The sequence below is a fragment of the Bufo bufo genome, chromosome 9 (assembly GCF_905171765.1).
Source record: "Bufo bufo chromosome 9, aBufBuf1.1, whole genome shotgun sequence".
In the NCBI taxonomy this organism is placed as follows: Eukaryota; Metazoa; Chordata; class Amphibia; order Anura; family Bufonidae; genus Bufo; species Bufo bufo.
This window is the reverse complement of record NC_053397.1, coordinates 162,777,829-162,804,622: the sequence shown is the minus strand read 5'-3', so window position 1 is coordinate 162,804,622 and position 26,794 is coordinate 162,777,829. Positions and strand designations below refer to the sequence as shown.

The following is a 26,794-nucleotide window of genomic DNA, read 5'->3' as shown; positions in this document are numbered from 1 at the left end:
AGAACGACCCTGGCCCCCTAATTCTCAAGACTTAAACCCAATTGAGCATCTGTGGGACCACCTCAAACATCATGTTCGCTCTGTGGATCCTCCCCCACACACCGTTCAGCAGCTATCGGATGCACTGCAGTCAGCATGGCTACAGATACCTGTGACAACCTACCAGGACCTTATTGCGTCACTCCCAGCCCGTCTAGCTGCTGTCCGTGCTGCACACTGCGGTTAACCTGGATATCAGCTGGTAGTCATAATATTGTGACTCGAATGTGCAACATATTGATAAGTTAATTATAAGGTAAATGATTTTAATGCATTTTGTTAATTATTCAACTTTAATTTTGTTTCTGTACTCTTTGTAGGGTGGTGAATGAATCAAAGCAATGTCTCAGGATTGGAATGGATCAGTATCAACAGAACTGCCGCCTGGGGGAATCATTGTCCCCGTGGTCTTTTCCTTGATATTTGCTCTGGGCACAGTGGGGAATGGTTTAGTTTTGGTTGTACTGCTGAGAAATGGCCAAACCAAGTACAACACCACAAACCTCTTCATTTTAAACCTGGGGGTGGCAGACTTATGCTTCATACTACTATGTGTCCCATTTCAAGCGACTATATACACCTTGGATGGATGGTTATTTGGGGCATTCCTCTGCAAAGCTGTTCACTTCTCCATATATCTGTCCATGTACGCCAGTAGTTTCACATTGGCTGCCGTCTCAGTTGACAGGTAAAGAAAAAGTCTGTTTGAAATATTGTCAGAAAGTTTCTCTAGCAGTCCTATCTATCCAACTGATCCATCTCCAAAAACCATCTCTTCCTGTTGCCTCCATTTGTCTTACTGCCACTCGCTCTCAACACCTTCCTCTCTCTTTCACCTGTGCAGACCATTCTTGCCATTGTTTTGCCAGTCATGTCTATGTATGGTTGTCAATGGTTATTTTTAGAGATAAGCAAAGGTTTGAAAAATTTTATTCGTCAGCTCTGCCAAAGTTTGAGAAGAAATTCGATTTATTTCAAATTAATTTGTCACAAATCACTGTTAAAACTCCATTTTTAACACCCACTTAGACTGAAATGCACTTGTCCAACGGCCATTAAAAACAGTAATACGCTAGTGCAATATGGCCTTTTGGGTCTAAAATCACCTCATCCACTCACTTGCTCTCACAGAGGCGGCCCGCTCCTCTCTTGATTGAAAAAGACCTGCAGAAGGACCTGTGCTGAGTGTGATGATGTCACAGCACACTCCCAGCATGATCACGTGGTGATGTCATCAGTGATCACGCTGGGAGCACTAGGTGACATCATCACACTGAGGGGCGGATTGCCTCTGCACGAGCAAATGGATGAGGTGAGTGATTTTTTTCCCCGTTCTGTCTAAGACAACTCCAGCCACCATTTTAGGAAACATGATTCAATACTGAAAAGTGGGAGGAAATTCAGCTTAATTTAGGATTACATTTTTCCTAAAATTCAGACCAAATTCCACTTTGGATGCTTTGCTTCGCTCAACACTAGTTTTTTTTACCAAGCTTTAAACAGGTTTTCTGAGAATTTTTTAATGGATGACCTATACTCTGGATAGGTCATCAGTAGCTGATCGGTCGGAGTCCGACACCCAGGGCTGCCACCAATCAGCAGCTTGAGAAGGCCTCGGTGCTCGCAGTAACAGAGAGGCTTACTCTCAGCTCACCAAGCACAGTGCCGTACATAGTACAGCAGCTGTGATTGGTATCGCGCTCAGCCCCATTCACTTCAATGGAACTTAGCTGCACCTAGGCCACGCCACTCATTAATGTGACCTCATATGGCCTAAGCACAGCTGTGAGAAGACTATGGTGCTAATTCAAGCTCCGGTGCCTTCTCAAACAGCTGATCGGTGGTGGTCCCGGTTTTTGGACCCCCACCGATCAGATACTGATGATCTATCCAGAATATGGGTCATCCATTAATATTACATAAGCCTTTCTGATTGTAGAACGCTGCTGGATATGTTGGCACTATATAAATAACGATTAATATTATTATTATTACCTGTGGCCTAATAGGTGTATAACACCTTTCTCCATCCTGTATTCCAATGTTCTCTTCTTTTGCTGCTCTATTTGTTTTTAAAGTGTTCATACTCTTCTTTTTATGATTTCTTCTCCCCTACCCGGACTACATTTAGTAATCAAGTACCTTTGTGTTCATTTGATTTCTTTCATAAAGTCTCTCTGGAATATATTCTGTCATACACTCACCTGCCCAATTATGCGTCAGATTTTCACAGCCCTGGTCTATTCCTGTTTTCTGCCCAACATTTTCATATATATATATATTTTTTTGTGAGGTCATACATAGTGTTTTTTTTTCTACTATGTATAATTAATGAGTAATTGCAGTACAAGCAGCATACAATACTGTGACCAAAATAACATGCTCATATCCATGTTATCACCATATAGAGGGAACAAGTGACTTCTTTAATACTGGCCCTTCAGCCAAACAGACTAATACGGTTTCGAGTTGGTCACAATAACCTGCACAAACTCTTCCAGCTTCAAAATGATCACAAACAGTTCTTTTTTTAAATTATGGACTATGGTTAGCTGGTTCGCAATTTTGCTCTTTGTCCATGTCTGCCTAAAGCCTCATGCAGACGTCTATGGAACACGGTCCGTGAGATACCGGACTGGAATCCTGCTTAGTGCAGGAGCGCACGGCGTCATTGGTTGCTATGACGTCGTGCTCTTTGTGCCACCGCCGCAGTACAGTAATACACTCGTACATTTCCCAGCTGGACATAGGAGCTTGAAATGATCCAACAATAAAAACAAGTTTAATATAGGACAGAAGAGGCGATTTTGCAGATTTTATTAGCTGCTCTCCTGAAATCCATGACCCGATTTCCCTGCACTGCTACTAGAAATCCAGTAGTCAAAAGTGCAGGAGATGTGTATAAAATAATATATTATCCTATATTGTATAATATGATTTTTTTTATTTTGATAACAATTAATATAATTATAAATAATTATAAAGTTGTTAATGATAAAGTATGAATGTTAGTCCAATATGCTGAACCCTATTTTCTCTAACACAGATGTCAGCTATGTAATATATGACACTGTTATTGGGGAGTGAGTCTTGTCCTATGTAAGGGACATATGTAGAAATATTAGAAACTATTCTTTATTTTGAGCACGGTTTATAAAACGATTTTTACATGACAGTCATTACTTTGTTATAAAATGCTAATATTCTTATTTACTATGTGGCAAACAGTCCTCTAAACCCGTATTAACCATGCTGGAATGCAGCAAGTGATTATAAGCATGGCACCTCCAGGACCAAACACTGGTACCTCTTCTGCATTGGTGTTCATAGTCGGTAATACGGTAAAGTCAGAAATTGGCACATCTACAAATGCTCCTTATAGGGTTTACGTATCTTTTGTAGTTTTCCAGAATGGATTAGAACCTCTGGGCCTGGATGCCTCAGGAGATTGGAACTATAGTACATCCAGATCCCTCGTTCACCCAGGATTGGGGACACAGAACTGCTAATAATGAATAGTTCAAGGGATTGTAGGAGAATGTGTGTAGCTGCTTTAGGATTAGCTGTGCTGATATTACTATATTCCTTGTGAATAACATAGAATATAAGGTAGAATTATAGATATATATCTCAGACTTAATGACTGACAGTCGTGTATTGTTTCTTGTCCTCGCAGTTTGTCCGTTGGCTCCCAATGCAATGACAAGTAAGGCCATATTTCTGTTGTGTGTGACTGAGCACTAAGCAAAAAGTAGAGGATTAAAATAAAATACATGGATCCGTGCTGCTCCAATCATATAAGGCTCCACAGGAACTAGAAAGAGTCCACCTCCCTTGTGCAGAAGATGATCACAGTCACAAGGCTTCAAACAATGTTGTTCTTCAATGCTTCATCTGCACTGCAGTCAATGCCATAAGCACAATGTCAATGTAGTCTTACTTGTCATACTTTAGAGCCATATATTATGCACAGTCAAATGGGCTTATGAAATTAAGACCCCATTAGTGTATTATTACCATATTTCAATGTTTGCACATGAATGAAGCCTTAAAGGGGTTAAAGGGATTGCTCAGGATTCTTTTTTAAATCCCCCCCCCCCCCACCGACCCTACAGAACCTGTGATAAGAACCACTTACCTACTCCACGCCATTCTGTTCAGGCCCCATGGATCCCTTGCTGTCTTCAATGGATTTTCAGTTCCCGCCTGTAAACTTCCTGCATGGACAGGGTCACGTGCTCCACTACAGCCAATCATGACCTCAGTAGTGATGTGTCCCCAAGTGGCACGTCACTGCAGAGTCACATGCCATTTGGTTAACTGTCACTGCTGAGAGATGCACATGACCCCATCCCTGCAAGAAGTTTATAGGCAAGGACCAGAAGACCAGAAGTCTGGTGAAAATAGCCTAGGACCCATGGAGCTGGAACGGAGCATAGAGTAAGTATAGATCTCTTCACAGGTACCACTGGAGTGGAGGGGAAATAATCTTGGACAAGCACTCTTAAAGGGGTTCTGCACTTTGTTTTAACTGATGATCTATCCTCTGGATAGATCCTCAGCTTCTGATCGCGGGGGTCCAACACCCGGGACCCCCGCCGATCAGCTGTTTGAGAAGGCAATGGCGGCCTTCTCACTGTTTATCGCTTAACCCCACCCACCCTAGTTGATACTAGTCGTGACATTGCGGTAAACAGTGAGAAGGCCGCGGCACTGCTGGATCGCCGCTGCCTTCTCAAACCGCTGATCAGCAAAGAGGATAGATCATCAGTTAAAACAAAGTGCAGAACCCCTTTAACCACCTCAGCCCCCAGTGCTTAAACACCCTGAAAGACCAGGCCACTTTTTACACTTCTGCGCTACACTACTTTCACCGTTTATTGCTCGGTCATGCAACTTACCACCCAAATGAATTTTACCTCCTTTTCTTCTCACTAATAGAGCTTTCATTTGGTGGTATTTCATTGCTGCTGACATTTTTACTTTTTTTGTTATTAATCGAAATTTAACGATTTTTTTGCAAAAAAATGACATTTTTCACTTTCAGCTGTAAAATTTTGCAAAAAAAAACGAGATCCATATATAAATTTTGCTCTAAATTTATTGTTCTACATGTCTGATAAAAAAAAAATGTTTGGGTAAAAAAAAAATGGTTTGGGTAAAAGTTATAGCGTTTACAAACTATGGTACAAAAATGTGAATTTCCGCTTTTTGAAGCAGCTCTCACTTTCTGAGCACCTGTCATGTTTCCTGAGGTTCTACAATGCCCAGACAGTACAAACACCCCACAAATGACCCCATTTCGGAAAGTACACACCCTAAGGTATTCGCTGATGGGCATAGTGAGTTCATAGAACTTTTTATTTTTTGTCACAAGTTAGCGGAAAATGATGATTTTTTTTTTTTTTTTTTCTTACAAAGTCTCATATTCCACTAACTTGTGACAAAAAATAAAAAGTTCTATGAACTCACTATGCCCATCACGAAATACCTTGGGGTCTCTTCTTTCCAAAATGGGGTCACTTGTGGGGTAGTTATACTGCCCTGGCATTCTAGGGGCCCAAATGTGTGGTAAGGAGTTTGAAATCAAATTCTGTAAAAAATGACCAGTGAAATCCGAAAGGTGCTCTTTGGAATATGGGCCCCTTTGCCCACCTAGGCTGCAAAAAAGTGTCACACATGTGGTATCTCTGTATTCAGGAGAAGTTGAGGAATGTGTTTTGGGGTGTCTTTTTACATATACCCATGCTGGGTGAGATAAATATCTTGGTCAAATGCCAACTTTGTATAAAAAAATGGGAAAAGTTGTCTTTTGCCAAGATATTTCTCTCACCCAGCATGGGTATATGTAAAATGACACCCCAAAACACATTCCCCAACTTCTCCTGAGTACGGAGATACCAGATGTGTGACAACTTTTTGCAGCCTAGGTGGGCAAAGGGGCCCATATTCCAAAGAGCACCTTTGGGTTTCACTGGTCAGTTTTTACAGAATTTGATTTCAAACTCCTTACCACACATTTGGGCCCCTAGAATGCCAGGGCAGTATAACTACCCCACAAGTGACCCCATTTTGGAAAGAAGACACCCCAAGGTATTCCGTGAGGGGCATGGCGAGTTCCTAGAATTTTTTATTTTTTGTCACAAGTTAGTGGAAAATGATGATTTTTTTTTTTTCTTTTTCATACAAAGTCTCATATTCCACTAACTTGTGACAAAAAATAAAAACTTCCATGAACTCACTATGCCCATCAGCGAATACCTTGGGGTCTCTTCTTTCCAAAATGGGGTCACTTGTGGGGTAGTTATACTGCCCTGGTATTCTAGGGGCCCAAATGTGTGGTAAGGAGTTTGAAATCAAATTCTGTAAAAACTGACCAGTGAAATCCGAAAGGTGCTCTTTGGAATATGGGCCCCTTTGCCCACCTAGGCTGCAAAAAAGTGTCACACATCTGGTATCTCTGTATTCAGGAGAAGTTGGGGAATGTGTTTTGGGGTGTCATTTTGCATATACCCATGCTGGGTGAGATAAATATCTTGGTCAAATGCCAATTTTGTATAAAAAAAATGGGAAAAGTTGTCTTTTGCCAAGATATTTCTCTCACCCAGCATGGGTATATGTAAAAAGACACCCCAAAACACATTCCTCAACTTCTCCTGAATACAGAGATACCAGATGTGTGACACTTTTTTGCAGCCTAGGTGGGCAAAGGGGCCCATATTCCAAAGAGCACCTTTCGGATTTCACTGGTCATTTTTTACAGAATTTGATTTCAAACTCCTTACCACACATTTGGGCCCCTAGAATGCCAGGGCAGTATAACTACCCCACAAGTGACCCCATTTTGGAAAGAAGAGACCCCAAGGTATTCGCTGATGGGCATAGTGAGTTCATGGAAGTTTTTATTTTTTGTCACAAGTTAGTGGAATATGAGACTTTGTAAGAAAAAAAAAAAATCATCATTTTCCACTAACTTGTGTCAAAAAAAAATAAATTCTAGGAACTCGCTATGCCCATCAGCGAATACCTTGGGGTGTCTTATTTCCAAAATGGGGTCACTTGTGGGGTAGTTATACTGCCCTGGCATTTTCCAGGGGCCCTAATGTGTGGTAAGTAGGTAAATGACCTGTGAAATCCGAAAGGTGCTCTTTGGAATGTGGGCCCCTTTGCCCACCTAGGCTGCAAAAAAGTGTCACACCTGTGGTATCTCCGTATTCATGAGCAGTTGGGGAATGTGTTTTGGGGTGTCATTTTACATATACCCATGCTGGGTGAGAGAAATATCTTGGCAAAAGACAACTTTTCCCATTTTTTTATACAAAGTTGGCATTTGACCAAGATATTTATCTCACCCAGCATGGGTATATGCAAAATGACACCCCAAAACACATTCCCCAACTTCTCCTGAATACGGAGATACCACATGTGTGACACTTTTTTGCAGCCTAGGTGGGCAAAGGGGCCCAAATTCCTTTTAGGAGGGCATTTTTATACATTTGGATACCAGACTTCTTCTCACGCTTTGGGGCCCCTAAAATGCCAGGGCAGTATAAATACCCCACATGTGACCCCATTTTGGAAAGAAGACACCCCAAGGTATTCAATGAGAGGCATGGCGAGTTCATAGAAAAAAAAAATTTTGCCACAAGTTAGCGGAAATTGATTTTTTGGATTTTTTTCTCACAAAGTCTCCCTTTCCGCTAACTTGGGACAAAAATGTCAATCTTTCATGGACTCAATATGCCCCTCAGCGAATACCTTGGGGTGTCTTCTTTCCAAAATGGTGTTATTTGTGGGGTGTTTGTACTGCCCTGGCATTTGAGGGTCTCCGCAATCATTACATGTATGCCCAGCATTAGGAGTTTCTGCTATTCTCCTTATATTGAGCATACGGGTAATGAGATTTTTTTTTTCCGTTCAGCCTCTGGGCTGAAAGAAAAAAATGAACGGCACAGATTTCTTCATTCGCATCGATCAATGTGGATAAAAAAATCTCTGCCAAAAAAAGAAAAATGAGGGGAAAGGCGTCTGCCAGGACATAGGAGCTCCGCCCAACATCCATACCCACTTAGCTCGTATGCCCTGGCAAACCCGATTTCTCCATTCACATCAATCGATGTGGATGAATAAATCATTGCCGGGATATTTTTTTTTATATATACAAAGTGTTTGCCAAAGTATATGAACACTGCCACCTCCTCAGCTCATATGCCTCGGCAAACATATCTTTTACTGCAGAGGAGAAATCTCGTCTTGCAGCGCCGCATACACCGACTTGCGTGTAATCTGACAGCAGCACAATGCTTCTGTCCGAATGCACATCAGTGCTGCAGCTAGTCGATCTGTTGGTCCACCTGGAAGGTAAAAAAAAAAAAAAAAAAACCAGGCCGCAACACAATAATTTTATTAACTTTGGAAGAGAACATCTAAACTTTAACTTTTTGAACTGAACATTAACCTTTTTGCTTACTGGTGTTTTTTTTTTTTTTACCTTTATAGAACAAACCTCTCCTTCCCCATGGGACAATGTGCAAAGCGTAAATCGCCCAAAGATGTGGCGAAGTGCGTTATGCACTTTATCCCAGGTGAAAGGAGAGGTTTGCAGCAGCTGTGAGTGAATGGGCCCTAATAGCCCTGTGTGCCTGTCCTGGTGAGATGTGATCCCTATGCTAGGTGTACCTGTGTGTGGTACTTCCGGAAACACTCTCCATAGCATAGGGCAGGGTGGTCAGGACAGTCAGGACAGAAATAGCGGGTGTCACGCCTTATTCCACTCCTGCTACAGACACGACATTTTTTTCGGGGTGGCGGTTGGGTTGAGGTACCAGCAACGACACTGGGGAAATGTCGCTCGTGTAGACGGCTAACTACACTGGTGGATGGGGCCACGGAACCTCCTGGATAAATGAGGTTCTCGATGATCTCTTCCTGGAATTTGAGGAAGGATCCTGTTCTCCCAGCCTTACTGTAGAGAACAAAACTATTATAGGCAGCCAATTGAATTAAATATACAGACACCTTCTTATACCAGCGTCTGGTTCTGCGGGAAACTAAATAGGGAGCCAACATCTGGTCATTGAAGTCCACCCCTCCCATGAGCGCATTATAGTCGTGGACTGAGAGGGGCTTTTCAATGACACGGGTTGCCCTTTCAATTTGGATTGTCGTGTCTGTGTGAATGGAGGAGAGCATGTAAACGTCACGCTTGTCTCTCCATTTCACCGCGAGCAGTTCTTCGTTACACAAGGCAGCCCTCTGCCCCCTTGCAAGACGGGTGGTTACAAGCCGTTGGGGGAAGCCCACGCGACTAGTTCGCGCGGTGCCACAGGCGCAAATCCGTTCTAGAAACAAATGCCTAAAGAGGGCCACACTTGTGTAAAAATTGTCCACATAAAGATGGTACCCCTTGCCGAATAAGGGTGACACCAAGTCCCAGACTGTCTTCCCACTGCTCCCCAGGTAGTCAGGGCAACCGACCAGCTCCAGGGTCTGATCTTTTCCCTCATAGATCCGAAATTTGTGGGTATAGCCTGTGGCCCTTTCACACGGCTTATACAATTTGACCCCATACCGGGCACGCTTGCTTGGGATGTATTGTTTGAAGCCAAGGCGCCCGGTAAAATGTATTAGGGACTCGTCTACGCAGATGTTTTGCTCGGGGGTATACAAATCTGCAAATTTCTGGTTGAAATGGTCTATGAGGGGCCGAATTTTGTGGAGCCGGTCAAAAGCTGGGTGGCCTCTGGGACGGGAGGTGGTGTTGTCGCTAAAATGCAGGAAACGCAGGATGGTCTCAAATCGTGTCCTGGACATAGCAGCAGAGAACATGGGCATGTGATGAATTGGGTTCGTGGACCAATATGACCGCAATTCATGCTTTTTAGTTAGACCCATGTTGAGGAGAAGGCCCAGAAAAATTTTAAGTTCGGAAACTTGGACTGGTTTCCACCGGAAAGACTGGGCATAAGAGCTTCCCGGGTTGGCGGATATAAATTGTGTGGCATACCGGTTTGTCTCTGCCACGACTAAGTCCAAGAGCTCCGCAGTCAAGAACAGCTTAAAAAATCCCAGGGCCGAACCGATTTGAGCCGTCTCACCCCGAACTCCAGACTGGGCGGTGAAAGGGGGAACTACAGGTGCGGCTGAAGTTGGTGACTGCCAATCAGGGTTTGCCAGCACCTCAGGGATTCTAGGGGCTCTACGGGCCTGTCTGCGCGGTGGCTGCGACGGGGTAACTACTGCACGTGCCACCATGTTGTACGGCAGTGCTGGTACTAGGTCCAGGAAGGGCTGCGCTGCTGGTGTATGCCTCACCACGTGATCCGGCAGCGACAGCCCCACTCTGCTGCTCTTGAAACGGATCCTGCACAACCTGTGGTCTAGCGACACGGGGCCGGGTACGCCTGGTGCTGCCAGGGACCTCCACCTCCTCGTCCGAACTTTGGGTCAGAGAGCCACGGCTTTCCACAGGTTCATATTCTGACCCGCTAGATTCGTCAGATGAGGGTTCCCATTCCTCATCCGACTGGGTCAGAATCCTGTAGGCCTCTTCAGAAGAATACCCCCTGTTTGACATTTTGGACTACTAAATTTAGGGGTATTCCCTGAGACTACCCAAGAAAAAAAGCAAGCCTGTCTTACAAAGGGGAGGCTAGCGAAGTACCGGAGGCCGCTGCGGTTGATAAAAAATATCAAAACTGATTTTTTTTATCGCCGCAGTGCGTGTAAAGTGAATGTGCAGTGATTAAAAAACAAATATATTTTTCACTGCGGTGGGGCGGGCGTGGGTGAACGCACGTGTGGGCGACCGATCAGGCCTGATCGGGCAAACACTGCGTTTTGGGTGGAGGGCGAGCTAAGGTGACACTAATACTATTATAGATCTGACCGTGATCAGTTTTGATCACTTACAGATACTATAAAAGTACAAATGCTGATTAGCGATACGCTAATCAGCGAATAAGTGACTGCGGTGCGGTGGGCTGGGCGCTAACTGACGCTAAACTACCTAACCAAGGGGCCTAAACTAATCCTAAAACCTAACAGCCAATACTAGTGAAAAAAAAAAGTGACAGTTTACACTGATCACTTTTTGTCTTTCACTAAGTGATTGACAGGGGGCGATCAAGGGGTTAATTAGGATGATGGGGGTGATGGAAGGTGATCAGGGGCTAAGGGTAGTGTTTTGTGTGTACTCACAGTTCAGTCTGCTCCTCTGCTGGATCCAACCGACGAAAAGGACCAGCAGAGGAGCAGAGAAGCCATATAACAGATCATATTTACTAATATGATCTGTTATCTGGCTTCTGATTTGATTTTTTGAAAATCGCCAGCCTGCCAGCCAGCCAATGATCGTGGCTGGCAGGCTGGTGACGAAATACTTCTTTAACTTTTGCCGGCCCGCGATGCGCATGCGCGGGCCGGCAATGCACGAAATCTCGCGTCTCGCGAGAGGACGCACCGGCGCGTCCACCCAGAACAACAGGACCGCCGCAAAGACGCAATCCTGCGTACGGCGGTCCTGAGGAGGTTAAAGGAAATGTGTCATCAGAAAATGTTTCCATGTCAATATCTAAAGACCATAAAATACTGTCATTTTTGCACTGGCCACTAAGCTTAATTATAGATGCCACTTATTGGTCTGTACAGATCACTATCTGCTTATCTTTACACAAAGGTGATATCATTACAGACAGGATGAGAAAGACAGATAAGCCACTATTCACAATAGGTGATTATCAGAGTTTATCTATTCTTTCCCTTTAAAATTACCTCTACACAGGTCACAGATCATGCCTAGAAAACTCTTCCATAAAAGTCAATGAGGTCCCCTCCGGACCATCGTGTGGACCATGGCGCTGCAGTAAAGCAATTTTTTTTAACACCTTAACGCAAAATGCCATGCATGTACGGCGGGGGATGCATTGCCAGAATGCATTCTGCCATATACAGGGAGTGCAGAATTATTAGGCAAGTTGTATTTTTGAGGATTAATTTTATTATTGAACAACAACCATGTTCTCAATGAACCCAAAAAACTCATTAATATCAAAGCTGAATATTTTTGGAAGTAGTTTTTAGTTTGTTTTTAGTTTTAGCTATTTTAGGGGGATATCTGTGTGTGCAGGTGACTATTACTGTGCATAATTATTAGGCAACTTAACAAAAAACTAATATATACCCATTTCAATTATTTATTTTTACCAGTGAAACCAATATAACATCTCAACATTCACAAATATACATTTCTGACATTCAAAAACAAAACAAAAACAAATCAGTGACCAATATAGCCACCTTTCTTTGCAAGGACACTCAAAAGCCTGCCATCCATGGATTCTGTCAGTGTTTTGATCTGTTCACCATCAACATTGCGTGCAGCAGCAACCACAGCCTCCCAGACACTGTTCAGAGAGGTGTACTGTTTTCCCTCCTTGTAAATCTCACATTTGATGATGGACCACAGGTTCTCAATGGGGTTCAGATCAGGTGAACAAGGAGGCCATGTCATTAGATTTTCTTCTTTTATACCCTTTCTTGCCAGCCACGCTGTGGAGTACTTGGACGCGTGTGATGGAGCATTGTCCTGCATGAAAATCATGTTTTTCTTGAAGGATGCAGACTTCTTCCTGTACCACTGCTTGAAGAAGGTGTCTTCCAGAAACTGGCAGTAGGACTGGGAGTTGAGCTTGACTCCATCCTCAACCCGAAAAGGCCCCACAAGCTCATCTTTTATGATACTTGCCCAAACCAGTACTCCACCTCCACCTTGCTGGCGTCTGAGTCGGACTGGAGCTCTCTGCCCTTTACCAATCCAGCCACGGGCCCATCCATCTGGCCCATCAAGACTCACTCTCATTTCATCAGTCCATAAAACCTTAGAAAAATCAGTCTTGAGATATTTCTTGGCCCAGTCTTGACGTTTCAGCTTCTGTGTCTTGTTCAGTGGTGGTCGTCTTTCAGCCTTTCTTACCTTGGCCATGTCTCTGAGTATTGCACACCTTGTGCATTTGGGCACTCCAGTGATGTTGCAGCTCTGAAATATGGCCAAACTGGTGGCAAGTGGCATCTTGGCAGCTGCACGCTTGACTTTTCTCAGTTCATGGGCAGTTATTTTGCGCCTTGGTTTTTCCACACGCTTCTTGCGACCCTGTTGACTATTTTGAATGAAACGCTTGATTGTTCGATGATCACGCTTCAGAAGCTTTGCAATTTTAAGAGTGCTGCATTCCTCTGCAAGATATCTCACTATTTTTGACTTTTCTGAGCCTGTCAAGTCCTTCTTTTGACCCATTTTGCCAAAGGAAAGGAAGTTGCCTAATAATTATGCACACCTAATATAGGGTGTTGATGTCATTAGATCACACCCCTTCTCATTACAGAGATGCACATCACCTAATATGCTTAATTGGTAGTAGGCTTTCGAGCCTATACAGCTTGGAGTAAGACAACATGCATAAAGAGGATGATGTGGTCAAAATACTCATTTGCCTAATAATTCTGCAAGCAGTGTATGCATGGCGGGCTGATCGGGCAGGTGCAGGAGCTGCGCCCGCCCGATCACCTTGCATCACAAAAGGTGCAACACCAAGTGATCAAAAACGCGTATGTCCCACAAAATAGTACCAATAAAACCGTCGCCTCATCCCGCAAAAAATGAGCCCCTACATAAGAAAATCTCTCAAAAAATAAAAAAAACTATAGCTCTCAGAACATGGACACATTAAAACATATTTTTTTTGTTTCAAAAATGCTATTATTGTGTAAAACTTTAATAAATGAGAAAAAGTATACATATTAGGTATCGCCACGTCCGTAACAATCTGCTCTATAAAAATGTCACTTGACTGAACCCCTCAGGTGAACGCTGTAAAAATAAATAAATAGAAACTGTGCTAAAACAACCAATTTTTTGGTCACCTTGCCCCATAGTGTTATAATGAATGATCAAAAAATCATATGTACCCAAAAATAGTACTAATAAAACTGGCACCTTATCCCCTAGTTTCCAAAATGGGGTCACTTCTTGGGAGTTTCTACTGTAAGGGTGCATCAGGGGGCTTCAAATGGGGCATGGCATCTAAAAACCATGTGGAGTTCCTTTTCTTCTGGGCCCTGCCGTGTGCCCATACAGCAGTTTACGACCACATGTGGGGTGTTTCTGTAAACCGCAGAATCTGGGTAATAAATATTGAGTTTTGCTTGGCTGTTAACCATCGATGTGTTAAAGAAAAAAATTGATTAAAATGGAAAATCTGCCAAAAAAGTGAAATTTAAAAATTTGATCTCCATTTTCCTTTAATTCTTGTGGAACGCCTAAAGGGTTAACAAAGTTTGTAAAATCGGTTTTGAATACCTTGAGGGGTGTAGTTTCTACAATGGGGTCATTTATGGGGGTATCCACTATGTAGGCCCCACAAAGTGACTTCATACCTGAACTGGTCCTTAAAAAGTGGGTTTTGGCAATTTTCTTAAAAAAATTTGAAGAATTGCTTCTAAACTTCTAAGCCTTCTAACGTCCTAAAAGAATAAAATGACATTTCCAAAATGATGCCAACATAAAGTAGACATATGGGGAATTTTAAATAAAAAATATTTTATGAGGTATCACTTTCTGTTTTAAAAGCAGAGAAATTGAAATTTAGAAAATTGCGAATTTTTCAAATTTTTGGGTAAATTTGGGATTTTTTCATAAATAAAGGTGAAATATTTTGACTCAAATTTATGACTATCATGAAGTACAATGTGTGACAAGAAAATAATCTCTGAATGACTTGGATAAGTAAAGGGGTTCCAAAGTTATTACCACATAAAGTGAGATATGTCAGTTTTGCAAAATTTGGCCTGGTCAGGAAGGGGGCAAAATGGCCCAGTTGGCAAGTGGTTATAAAATGCTGTTATTGTGTAAAACTTAAAAAAGTATACATATTATGTATTGACACGTCCGTAACGACCTGCTCTATAAAAATATCACATGCCCTAACCCCTCAGGTGAACACAGTATATAAATTAAAATACAAATTGTATCAAACAGCTATTTTGTCACTTTACATCACAAAAAGTGTAATAGCAAGTGATCAAACAGTCATAGTACCAATGAGTCATAGTACCAATCAAACCGTCATCTCATACTGAAAAAAATGAGCCCCTACATAAGACAATCTCCCAAAAAATAAAAATAAACTATGGCTTTCCGATTATGGAGACACTAAGGCCCCTTTCACACGGGCGAGATTTCCACACAGGTGCAATGCGTGAGGTGAACGCATTGCACCCACACTGAATCCGGACCCATTCATTTCTATGGGGCTGTGCACATGAGCATTGGTTTTCACGCATCACTTGTGCATTGCATGAAAATCGCAGCATGTTCTATATTCTGTGTTTTTCACGCAACGCAGGCCCCATAGAAGTGAATGGGGCTGCGTGAAAATCGCAAGCATCCGCAAGCAAGTGCGGAAGCAGTGCGATTTTCACGCACGGTTGCTAGAAGACGATTGGGATGGAGACCCGATCGTTATTATTTTCCCTTATAACATGGTTATAAGGGAAAATAATAGCAATCTTAATACAGAATGCATAGTACAATAGGGCTGGATGGGTTAAAAAAAAAAAATAATAATAATTAACTCACCTTAATCCACTTGATCGCGCAGCCCGACTTCTCTTCTGTTTTCATCTTTGCTGTGCACAGGAAAAGGACCTTTGATGATGTCACTGCACTCATCACACGGCTCATCACATGACCCATCGCCATGGTGATGGATCATGTGATGGACCATGTGATGATCACAGTGACGTCATCAAAGGTCCTATTCCTCAAAGAAGAAGACTGAAGAGAAGCCAGGCTTCGCGAGCAAGTGGATTAAGGGGAGTTAAATTATTTTTTATTTTTTATTAACCCCTCCAGCCCTATTTTTCTAAGCATTCTGTATTAAGAATGCTATTATTTTCCCTTATAACCATGTTATAAGGGAAAATAATAGTCTACACAACACCTAACCCAAACCCGAACTTCTGTGAAGAAGTTCAGGTTTGGGTACCAAACATACCTTTTTTTCTCATGCGGGTGCAAAACGCATTACAATGTTTTGCACTCGTGCGGAAAAATCATGCATGTTCCCGCAACGCACCCGCATCTTTTTCCGCAACGCCCGTGTGAAACCAGCCTAAAAATTTAAAAAATGCTTTATTATGTAAAACTGAAACAACAAAAAAAGTAGTTATATTTGGTATTGTCACGTCCATAATAACCTGCTCTATAAAAATAGCTCTTGATGTAACCTGTCAGATGAATGTTGTAAATAACAAAAAATAAAAACAGTGCCAAAACAGCTATTTTTTTGTTACCTTGCCTCACAAAAAGTGTAATATAGAGCAACCAAAAATTATCTGTACCCCAAAATAATACCAACAAAACTGCCACCTTATCACGTAGTTTCCAAAATGGGGTCACTTTTTTGGAGTTTCTACTCTAGGGGTGCATCAAGGGGTCTTCAAATGTGACATGGCAAGTTAAAATTATCCCAGTGAAATCTGCCCTCCAAAAACCATATGGCGTTCCTTTCCTTCTGCGCCCTGCCGTGTGCCTGTACAGCAGTTTATGACCACATATGGGGTGTTTCTGTAAACTACAGAATCAGGGCAATAAATACAGAGTTTAGTTTGGCTGTTAATCCTTGCTTTGTTAGCGGAAAAAAATACTTAAAATGGAAATAAAATAAAAAAATAAAAAATAAAAAGCCAAAAAGGAAAAAAAAAAGTGGAAGAACACAAAAGATTGATTCAAATAAAAATGGCCCCTAAACAGAACAGACGCTCGACGGACCTGACTTCGTTTAAGGCAGGACAGAAACAAATAGAGTCCTCCAGAATTGATCAATTTTTGAGACCACCAAATTTGAGTACTAGGTCGGGTCCAAAAGGGAGGCAGGACATTAATCTAAGAAAAAATACCCCTGAACATAGATCGGAGGAGGCACCTCAGGAGGACCCCCATATCGGCGATGGGAAGATGCTTATGGATGACCCCTCCCCAATAGAAGAGATTCTATCTATTGTTAAAAATAACGGAAAGGCAATACAAAATATCGCGGTTCAATTGGGCTCAGTACAGACAGACGTCCTCATCATAAAAGATGATTTGATAAAGATTCGTGATAAAATTAAAGTATTAGAAAGCACAGTGAACGACACAGAGAAAGAGGTGAAAATATTAAAAGAGGAGAATATAATATTAAAAAATAATTATAATCACCTGGAAAATAAAAGGTGTATTTAGAAGATCGGTTAAGAAGATGCAATGTCCGAATTATTGGCCTACCAGAATCTTCAGATGAAAAAGATTTAGTAGGAACTCTACAATCCATAATCTTGGATAATTTTAGGAAGGAACATTTTTCACCATTGTTTCTAATTGAAAGGGCCCATCGAATCCCTGGTGGAAAACCTACTCCCGAGAGGCCGCCAAGGACTGTAATTATTAAGATGTTAGCTGCCTGCGAGCACGGGATTTCCCTCCGATTTCATATAATGGGGCTAAACTTTTTTTTCCTGATTTTTCCAAAGAGGTTCAAGATAAGAGACGTACTTTTTTTGATGTTAACCCCTTCACGACTGCAATCCATTTATATACGTGATATTTACACATGCCCTGTGCAGCTACCACGTGTATAAACGTCAAGCCAGCTCTTTAATCCAAGCTCTGCAAAGCGCTTGGATTAAAGCTTCTGCCCCTGCCCTGCTGCTGTCACGGACAGCATACAGTCCAGTAATGCCTGCAAGGGACCAATCAGAGTGCTCCCTTGCCGGCAATCGATCCGATTGGTTAGTCTGTGCAGACTAACCAATCGGATCGCAGCAGTGCTAAAATGACGGTTTCAGGCTCTGATCTGGGCTCCCTCTCTTAACCATCAGGGCTGCTGCGCTGCCATGGCAACCGGACGCTTTGCAAAGGCGTCCAATGTTGCCACCTGCCGGAAATCTGATGGTATTATACTTTGCAATGCAAGAGCATTGCAAAGTATAGTACAGCCATCAGCCCCACTGGATCTTCAAGATCCAAGAGGGACTTGATAAAAAAAAAAGTGAAAATAATAAAAGTAAAAATAAATAAATAATATGTAAATTTAAAAAAAAATTGCCTTTTCCTATAAAAAATGCAAAAAAAAACAAAAAACACACATATTAGGTATCACCGCGTCCGTAACGACCGTCTCCATAAATATATGACATGATTGACCCTGTCCAATAAACACCATAAAAAAAAAACTATGTAAAAAAAAGCCATTTTTGTCACCTTACATCACAAAAAGTGCAACACCAAGCGATCAAAAAGGCGTATGCACCCCAAAATAGTACCAATCAAACCGTCACCTCATCCCACAAAAAATGATACCCTATTTAAGATAATCGCCCAAAAAATAAAAAAGCTATGGCTCTCAGACTATGGAGACACCAAAACATAATTTTTTGGGTTTCAGAAATGCTATTATTGTGTAAAACTTAAATAAATAAGAAAAATTATACATATTAGGTATTGCCACGTCCGTAACAATCTGCTCTATAAAAATGTCACATGACCTAACCCCTCAGATGAACGCTGTAAAAATAAATAAATAAAAACTGTTCCAAAACAGCCAATTTTTTGGTCACCTTGCCCCATAAAGTGTAATAATGAATGATTAAAAAATCATATGTACCCAAAAATGGTACCAATAAAAACCTCAACTCTTTCTGCAAAAAACGAGCCCCTGCACAAGACGATCGGCAGAAAAAATATATATATATGGCGTTCAGAAAATGGACACACAAAAACGTAATTTATTTTTCAAAAATGCTTTATCATGTAAAACTCAAACAAACAAACAAAGTAGACATATTTGATATCACTGTGTCCGTAACAACCTGCTCTATAAAAATAGCACATGATCTACCCTGTCAGATGAATCTTGTAAAATATTAAAAATAACAAAACGGTGCCAAAACAGCAATTTTTTTGTTACCTTGCCTCACAAAAAATGTAATATAGAGCAATTAAAAATCATATGTACCCAAAAATAGTACCAATAAAACTGGCACCTTATCCTATTTTTTTTCAAAATGGGGTCACTTTTTGGGAGTTTCTACTGTAAAAGTGCATCAGGGGGGCTTTAAATGGGACATGGCATTTAAAAACCAGTCCAGCAAAATCTGCCTTCCAAACACCATATGGCTCTCCTTTCCTTCTGCGCCCTGCCATGTGCCCTTACATCAGTTTACGACCTCATGTGGGGTGTTTCTGTAAACCGCAGAATCAGGGTAATAAATATTGAGTTTTGCGTGGCTATTAACCCTCAATGTGTTAAAGAAAAAAACTAATAAAATGGAAAATCTGCCAAAAAAGTGAAATTTAGAAATGTCATCTCCATTTTCCTTTAATTCTTGTGGAACACCTAAAGGGTTAACAAAGTTTGTAAAATCAGTTTTGAGTAACTTGATGGGTGTAGTTTCTACAATGGGGTCATTTATGGGGGGTATCCACTATGTAAGCCCCACAAAGTGACTTCAGACCTGAACTCTGGTCCTTAAAAAGTGGGTTTTGGAAATTTTCTTAAAAATTTTAAGAATTGCTTCTAAACTTCTAAGCCTTGTAACGTCCTAAAAAAATTAAATGACCTTTACAAATTGATGCCAACATAAAGTATACATATGGGGAATGTTCAGTAATAAATATTTTATGAGGTATCACTTTCTGTTATAGAAGCAGAGAAATAGAAATTTTGAAAATTGCGAATTTTTCAAAATTTTGGGTAAATTTGGAATTTTTTCATAAATAAAGGTGAAATATATTGACTCAAATTTATGACTGTCATGAATTACAATGTGTCACGAGAAAACAATCTCAGAATGGCTTGGATAAATAAAAGTGTTCCAAAGCTATTACCACATAAATTGACGCATGTCAGATTTGTAAATTTTGACCTGAACACTGGGGCATCAATGACCTTTGGTCATGAAAGGGTTAAAAAACGCCTTCAGGGCAAGGATATTAAATACTCCTTTTTGTATCCAGCCAAATTAAGGATTGTGTTTAAAGAAACTGTGTGTTTTCTTTATACTCCAGATGCGGCCACTGATTGGCTAGAGAGGAAAAATGTTTAAAAAAAATAAATAAATGTTTTTTTATTGACTGAGGGAGATTCGGTTGAGGAAGTGGGGGAGGGACGGTCCCAGTTAAGATGTCTGTTACTTTTTTTTACAGATCAAGGGGGATTTGGGGTTTGTGTTTGGGGTTGGGTGGAGTAATGGGTGAGGGTGGGCTATGGTGCGTCCTTTTTCTTTAGAGGTGGGGAGTGGAGTGATGTCAGGGACTCTATTAACTGGATGTTTTGTTATTATTAAATAATGACTACAAGAATATTAACATGGAATGTTCGCGGTCATGGGGAGAAGAAAAAAAGGCAGGTGGTTCTGGATTTGATACGGAGACACTTGCCAGCTATAGTTAGCCTAGTAGAAACCCACTTTACACAGGAGACGATCTTATGTCTAGGGGGGAGGTGGGCCACTCAGGTCTATAATTCTACATATACCAGTTACTCTAGAGGAGTTACTGTTTCAATTCATAAACAGATTAATTTTATATGTTTGGCATCTTCTGTTGATAGACGGGGGAGATATGTCTTTCTCCATGGTAGGTTAGATGACAAGTTATGTATTTTGGCCTTTATTTATATCCCTCCTCCTTTTTCTATACAAAAAATGACCTCTTTGATGGTTTTTGTGGATCAGTGGCCTCAATGTATGGTAGTGGTCAATGGGGATTTCAATTCTGTTATGAATCCTGAGGCGGATAGGATTTCTAGGGGGGCGAACGGCTATTCCCCGTCCCAGGGGTCCCCCTTGGCCTGGTTTTGCCAAGAGGTGGGCCTCGTGGATGTCTGGGAATACCTATCCAAAGGAAAAAGAGCCTACTCCTGTGTTGGTAAATCAGGAAATTCTATGTCTAGAATTGATCTGGCCTTGATAAATAAGGGATACTTGAACTGTATTAAACGGATGAAATACGAGACCAGGTCCGTATCTGACCATGTTCCCTTTTTTATAGAGCTATGTATGGTCAGGAATAATGTTAGACTGAAACCCCCATTTAGACTGAATCCTCATTGGATATGAATAATTGACAATAATAACCAGATGAAAAAGGAGATTATTTCCTATTGGGATAAAAATATTTTTTCTGCCAATTCCCAATTTGTTTGGGACGCGTTTAAAGCGGTTATGAGAGGGATTTTTATTAGTACAATTGCTGATCTAACTAAGCGTTATTCAAGGAGGGAGAAAGAATTGTAGAAAGCAGTCGCGGTTGGAATGGCTGGCTTTATTAGGCTAAAAACAGAGGAAGCTAGAGAAACTATGCAGAGGACCAGTCAGGCCTTCTCTGATTTCCTTCTGAATAAAGCGCAACAGAGGACAAAAATATTTTTCTGAGGCAGGACGTCCTGGGAAGATGTTGGCCAGGGTAATAGCTAGTCAGGATCCAAAAAAAGAGATTTGCAGTATTCGTGCCCCGGGTGGGACAATTATTGAAGATCAGGAGGGAATAATATAAATATTTATAGATCACTTCTGTCAATTGTATAAATCAGAGATTGTTCTCTCAGAGGAAATGATGGACTCATATTTGGATTCTATTTCCCTTCCTGCGCTTACAGATGATCAAAAAGAACGCTTAGAGATGGATTTGTCTCTTCAGGATATAGAGGAAGCAATGGACTCCTATTCAGGTAATTCCTCCCCTGGACTGGATGGACTCCCGTATGAGGTGATTCTTCCCTATCTGTGGAGAACACTCTCTGATTCAATAAAGGAGGGAGCTCTTCCTGATACAATGACAGAGGCGGTGATTACAGTGATATTAACCCCTTAAGCCCTATTTCACCTTAAGGACTTGGCCATTTTTTGAAAATCTGACCAGTGTCACTTTAAGTGCTGATAACTTTAAAATGCTTTTACTTACCCAGGCCGTTCTGAGATTGTTTTTTCGTCACATATTGTAGTTCATGACACTGCTAAAATTGGGTCAAAAAAGTTAATTTTTTTGCATAAAAAAAATACCAAATTTACAAGAAATTTGGAAAAATTAGCAAATTTTAAAGTTTCAGTTTCTCTACTTCTGTAATACATAGTAATACCCCCAAAAATTGTGATGACTTTACATTCCCCACTTCATGTTTGTATCATTTTGGGAATGATATTTTATTTTTTGGGGATGTTACATAGCTCTGAAGTTTAGAAGCAAATTTTGAAATTTTTCAGAAATTTTCCAAATCCCACTTTTTATGGACCAGTTCAGGTTTGAAGTCACTTTGTGAGGCTTACATTCTAGAAACTACACCCCTCAAGGTATTCAAAACTGTTTTTACAAACTTTGTTAACCCTTTAGGTCTTCCACAAGACTTCATGGCAAATGGACATAAAATGTAAGAATTTTGATTTTTTGGAAAATTTTCCAATATAATAAATTTTTTCCTGGAAAAAAACAAGGGTTAACTGCCAAACAAAACTCAATATGGGTTGCCCTGATTCTGTAGTTTGCAGAAACACCCCATATGTGGTCGTAAACTACTGTTTGACCAAACGGGAGGACATAGAACGAGGGGAACGCCATATGGTTTTTGCAAGGCAGATTTTGCAGGACTGGTTTTGTTTATACCATGTCCCATTTGAAGCCCCCAGTTCCACCCCTAGAATAGAAATTACAAAAAAGTGACTCCATCTAAGAAATTACACCCCTCAAGGTATTCAAAACTGGGTTTACAAACTTTGCTAACCCTTTAGGTGTTCCACAAGAGTTAATGGCAGATGGAGAAACAATTTAGAAATTTATACTTTTTGTAAAATTTTCCATTTTAACTCTTTTTTTCCAGTAATAAAGTAAGGATTAACTGCCAAACAAAACTCAATATGGGTTGCCCTGATTCTGTCGTTTTCAAAAACACCCCATATGTGGACGTACACTACTGTTTGACCAAATGGGAGGACATAGAAGGAGGGGAACGTCATATGGGTTTTGGAAGGCAGATTTAGCAGGACTGGTTTTGTTTATACCATGTCCCATTTGAAGCCCCCCGTTGCACCCCTAGAATAGAAATTCCAAAAAAGCAACTCCATCTAAGAAAGTACACCCCTCATTGTATTCAAAACTGGGTTTACAAACTTTGTTAACCCTTTAGGTGTTCCACAAGAGTTAATGGCAGATGGAGAAACAATTTTGGAATTTCTATTTTTTGGAACATTTTCCATTTTAACCCATTTTTTCCAGTAATAAAGTAAGGGTTAACTGCAAAACAAAACTCAATATGGGTTGCCCTGATTCTGTAGTTTGCAAAAACACCCCATATGTGGTTGCAAACTACTGTTCGGCCAAACGGGAGGACATAGAAGTAGGGGAACGCCATATGGGTTTTGGAAGGCAGATTTTGCAGGACTGGTTTTGTTTATACCATGTCCCATTTCAAGCCCCCCGTTGCACCCCTAGAATAGAAATTCCAAAAAAGCAACTCCATTTAAGAAAGTACACCCCTCATGGTATTCAAAACTGGGTTTACAAACTTTGTTAACCCTTTAGGTGTTCCACAAGAGTTAATGGCAGATGGAGAAACAATTTTGGAATTTCTATTTTTTTTTAAATTTTCCATTTTAACCCTTACTTTATTACTGGAAAAAATGGGTTAACAGCCAAACAAAACTCAATATGGGTTGCCCTGATTCTGTAGTTTGCAGAAACACCCCATATGTGGTCGTAAACTACTATTTGGCTAAACGGCAGGACAAAGAAGAAGGGGAACGCCATATGGTTTTTGGAAGGCAGATTTTGCTGGACTGGTTTATTTACACCATGTACCCTTTCAAGCCCCCTGATGCACCCCTAGAGTAGAAACTCCATAAAAGTGACCACATCTAGGAAACTACGGGATAAGGTGGTTGTTGTTTTGGGACTATTTTAGGGTAAATATAATTTTTGGTTGCTCTATATTACACTTTTTTGAGGCAAGGTAAAAAAAAATTAAATTCTAAAATTGTTTCTACATTCGCTATTTAGTTTTGTGGAACACTTAAAGGGTTAACAAAGTTTGTAAAGTAACTTTTGAATACCTTGAGGGGTGTAGTTTCTTAGATGGGGTCACTTTTTTTGGAGTTTCTAGTCTAGGCTACATCAGGGAGGGCTTCTAATGGGACATGGTGTAAAAAAAAACAGTCCATCAAAATCTGCCTTCCAGAAACCATATGGAGTTCCCTTCGTTCTATGCCCTGCCGTGTGGCTATATAGCTATTTACGACCACATATGGGGTGTTTCTGCAATCTACAGAATCAGGGCAATAAATATTTAGTTTTGTTTGGCTGTTAACCCTTGCTTTATTACCGGAAAAAAAGGATTCAAATGGAAATTTTGCCAAAAAATTTATGTTTTGGCACCGTTTTTATTTTATATTTTTAACGCTGTTCATCCGAGGGGTTTGGTCAAATGTTATTTTTATAGGGCAGATTCTTACGGACGCGGTGATACCTAATATGTCTACATTTTAAAATGTATTTAGATTTTACACTATATTATCATTTTAGGAACCCAAAAAATTATTTTAGTATCTCCATAGCCTGGCAGCTACATTTTTTTTTTTTTGGGCGACTATCTAATGTAGGGGCTCATTTTTGACATTATGACATTTTGATCGCTAGCTATTACCCTTTTTGTGATGTTAGGTGACCAAAAATTGCTTTTTTTACACTTTTTTTTTTTTTTTTAACGCTGTTCATCCGGTGGGGGGTTGGGTTACATTTTACTTTTATAGAGAAGATTTTTACGGACGCGGCGATGCCCAATATGTATGGCTCTCAGACTTTGGAGACACTAAGCAGGCATCCTCAAACTGCGGCCCTCCAGATGTTGTAAAACTGCAATTCCCACCATGCCCTGCTGATGGCTGTAGGTTGTCTGGGCATGCTGGGAGTTATAGTTTTACAACATCTTGAGGGCCGCAGTTTGAGGATGCCTGCACTAAAACTAATATTTTTTTGGGAAAAAAAAATTGTTTCCGTGTCTCCAGAGTCTGAGAGCCATAGTTTTTTATGTTCTCTAGGGGACTGTTGGGGATTATAAAAATTTTGTACTCCATTGAAGTGTGATACTCCCTGAAGCAATCGATAACGCAGAGGCCCGGATGATCGAGGCACGTGTCGCACTGAGTGGTGGTGTCCTTCCGTATCCCCCTCCTGCGACACACTCTGCAGTTTTTTTGGGTTCGTCCCTTCTTTCCAGTATGGGGGACCACACCTGGAAAATGTTGGCCAGGGACGATCCGGGCGCCTCCAATTCTCGAGGTACTCCTGCCTGCTCTTTCCCGGTCCGAAAAGATCAGGTCCTTGAGGACTGCCTCATAGAATTGGAGGAATCTCCCTGTGCTGCCAGCGCTTCGGGATAGTACAAAAGAGTTGTACATGGCAACCTGCACCAAGTAGACCGCAACTTTTTTGTACCATGCCTGGGTTTTGCGCATGGCATTATATGGGTTGAGGACTTGGGTGCAAGTGGCAGGGGGGGGGGGGGTCTAGGGTCTGAAAGCTGAAACAAAAAAAAGTTTAGATAAAAGTGCATTTATTTATTTTTTTCCTAACTAACTTTTCCCTTCTATCCCTGCCTAACGGTGACTCTCCCTCACTGACCCTAACCTACCTGGAGGGTGATGGGTGCAGGAGGGTGATGGATGCCGATTAGGGGGGACTCAGGAGCCTGGTGAGGACGGTGCTGCAGGGTGCTCGTGCAGAACAGGAAGAGGAGGGGAGAGAGGAGCGCAGGAAGTTTGAATCTCGCGCCTCTCTCCCGTGCACCAATCAGCACCCTGGACAGCAGGCATCAGCACCATGGCCAGCACCGCCTCTCCAAATCTTCGTACTGCGATTGGTGATGTGTAATCACGCCACCGATCGCAGTCTTTTTCCGGTTCATCGGGTCACCGGAGACCCGAATGGACCGGAAATGCAGCAAACCGCAGGTCTGAATTGACCTGCGGTTTTCTGCGATCGCCGATACGGGGGGTCACATGACTTCCCCCTGGCGTTGTGACAGGATGCCGGCTGAATGATTTCAGCCGGCATCCTGTTCGGATTAGCCCCCGCGGCGCCGCAATCGCGATTTAAGCTTAGGACGTACCGGTACGCCCTGAGTCCTTAAGGGGTTAAAGAAGGTTGAAGACCCCAACGATTTGGGGTCATATAGACCTATCTCTCTCCTTAATACAGATGTTAAACTTCTGGCTAAAATTTTGGCGCGGAGGTTATCCAGCGTTATGACATCAATTATACACCCAGACCAAAATGGCTTTATGCCTAATAAAGGTAGCCATTACAATCTTCATCGGCTTTTTGCCAACCTGCAGTCTTCCGGAGAGTCTTCTCGTTCCATATTGTCTATTGATGCCTCTAAGGCCTTTGATAGGGATGCCCACTCTCTCCTCTTTTATTTGATATCTATATTGAGCCTCTGGCTGCTACGGTCAGACAAGACCCCAGGATTTTAGGGTTTGGGGTATTAGGAACGGAAGATCGCATTTCACTATATGCAGACGGTATTTTATTTTATATTCAACAGACTCAAGTTAACTTGTTATATATTACTCAAATGATCAATCAGTTTGGAGAAGTCTCAGGTCTGGATGTAAATTGGGAAAAAACTACTCTTATGCTATTGGATAATATGTCCTTAGATAAATCTGC

General features: G+C 41.4%; 1 protein-coding gene across 1 annotated transcript in view; it reads left to right on the top strand.

Annotated features, from left to right (window-relative positions):
• The first annotated feature begins 380 nt into the window (after positions 1–380).
• The window catches only part of GALR3 (galanin receptor 3), a 119,766-nt gene continuing 93,352 nt past the window's right edge, over positions 381–26,794 (top strand). The window contains exon 1 of the mRNA XM_040407659.1: positions 381–727. Within this exon, the coding sequence (XP_040263593.1) occupies positions 381–727 (347 nt within the window). The remainder of the gene's footprint in view (positions 728–26,794) is intronic.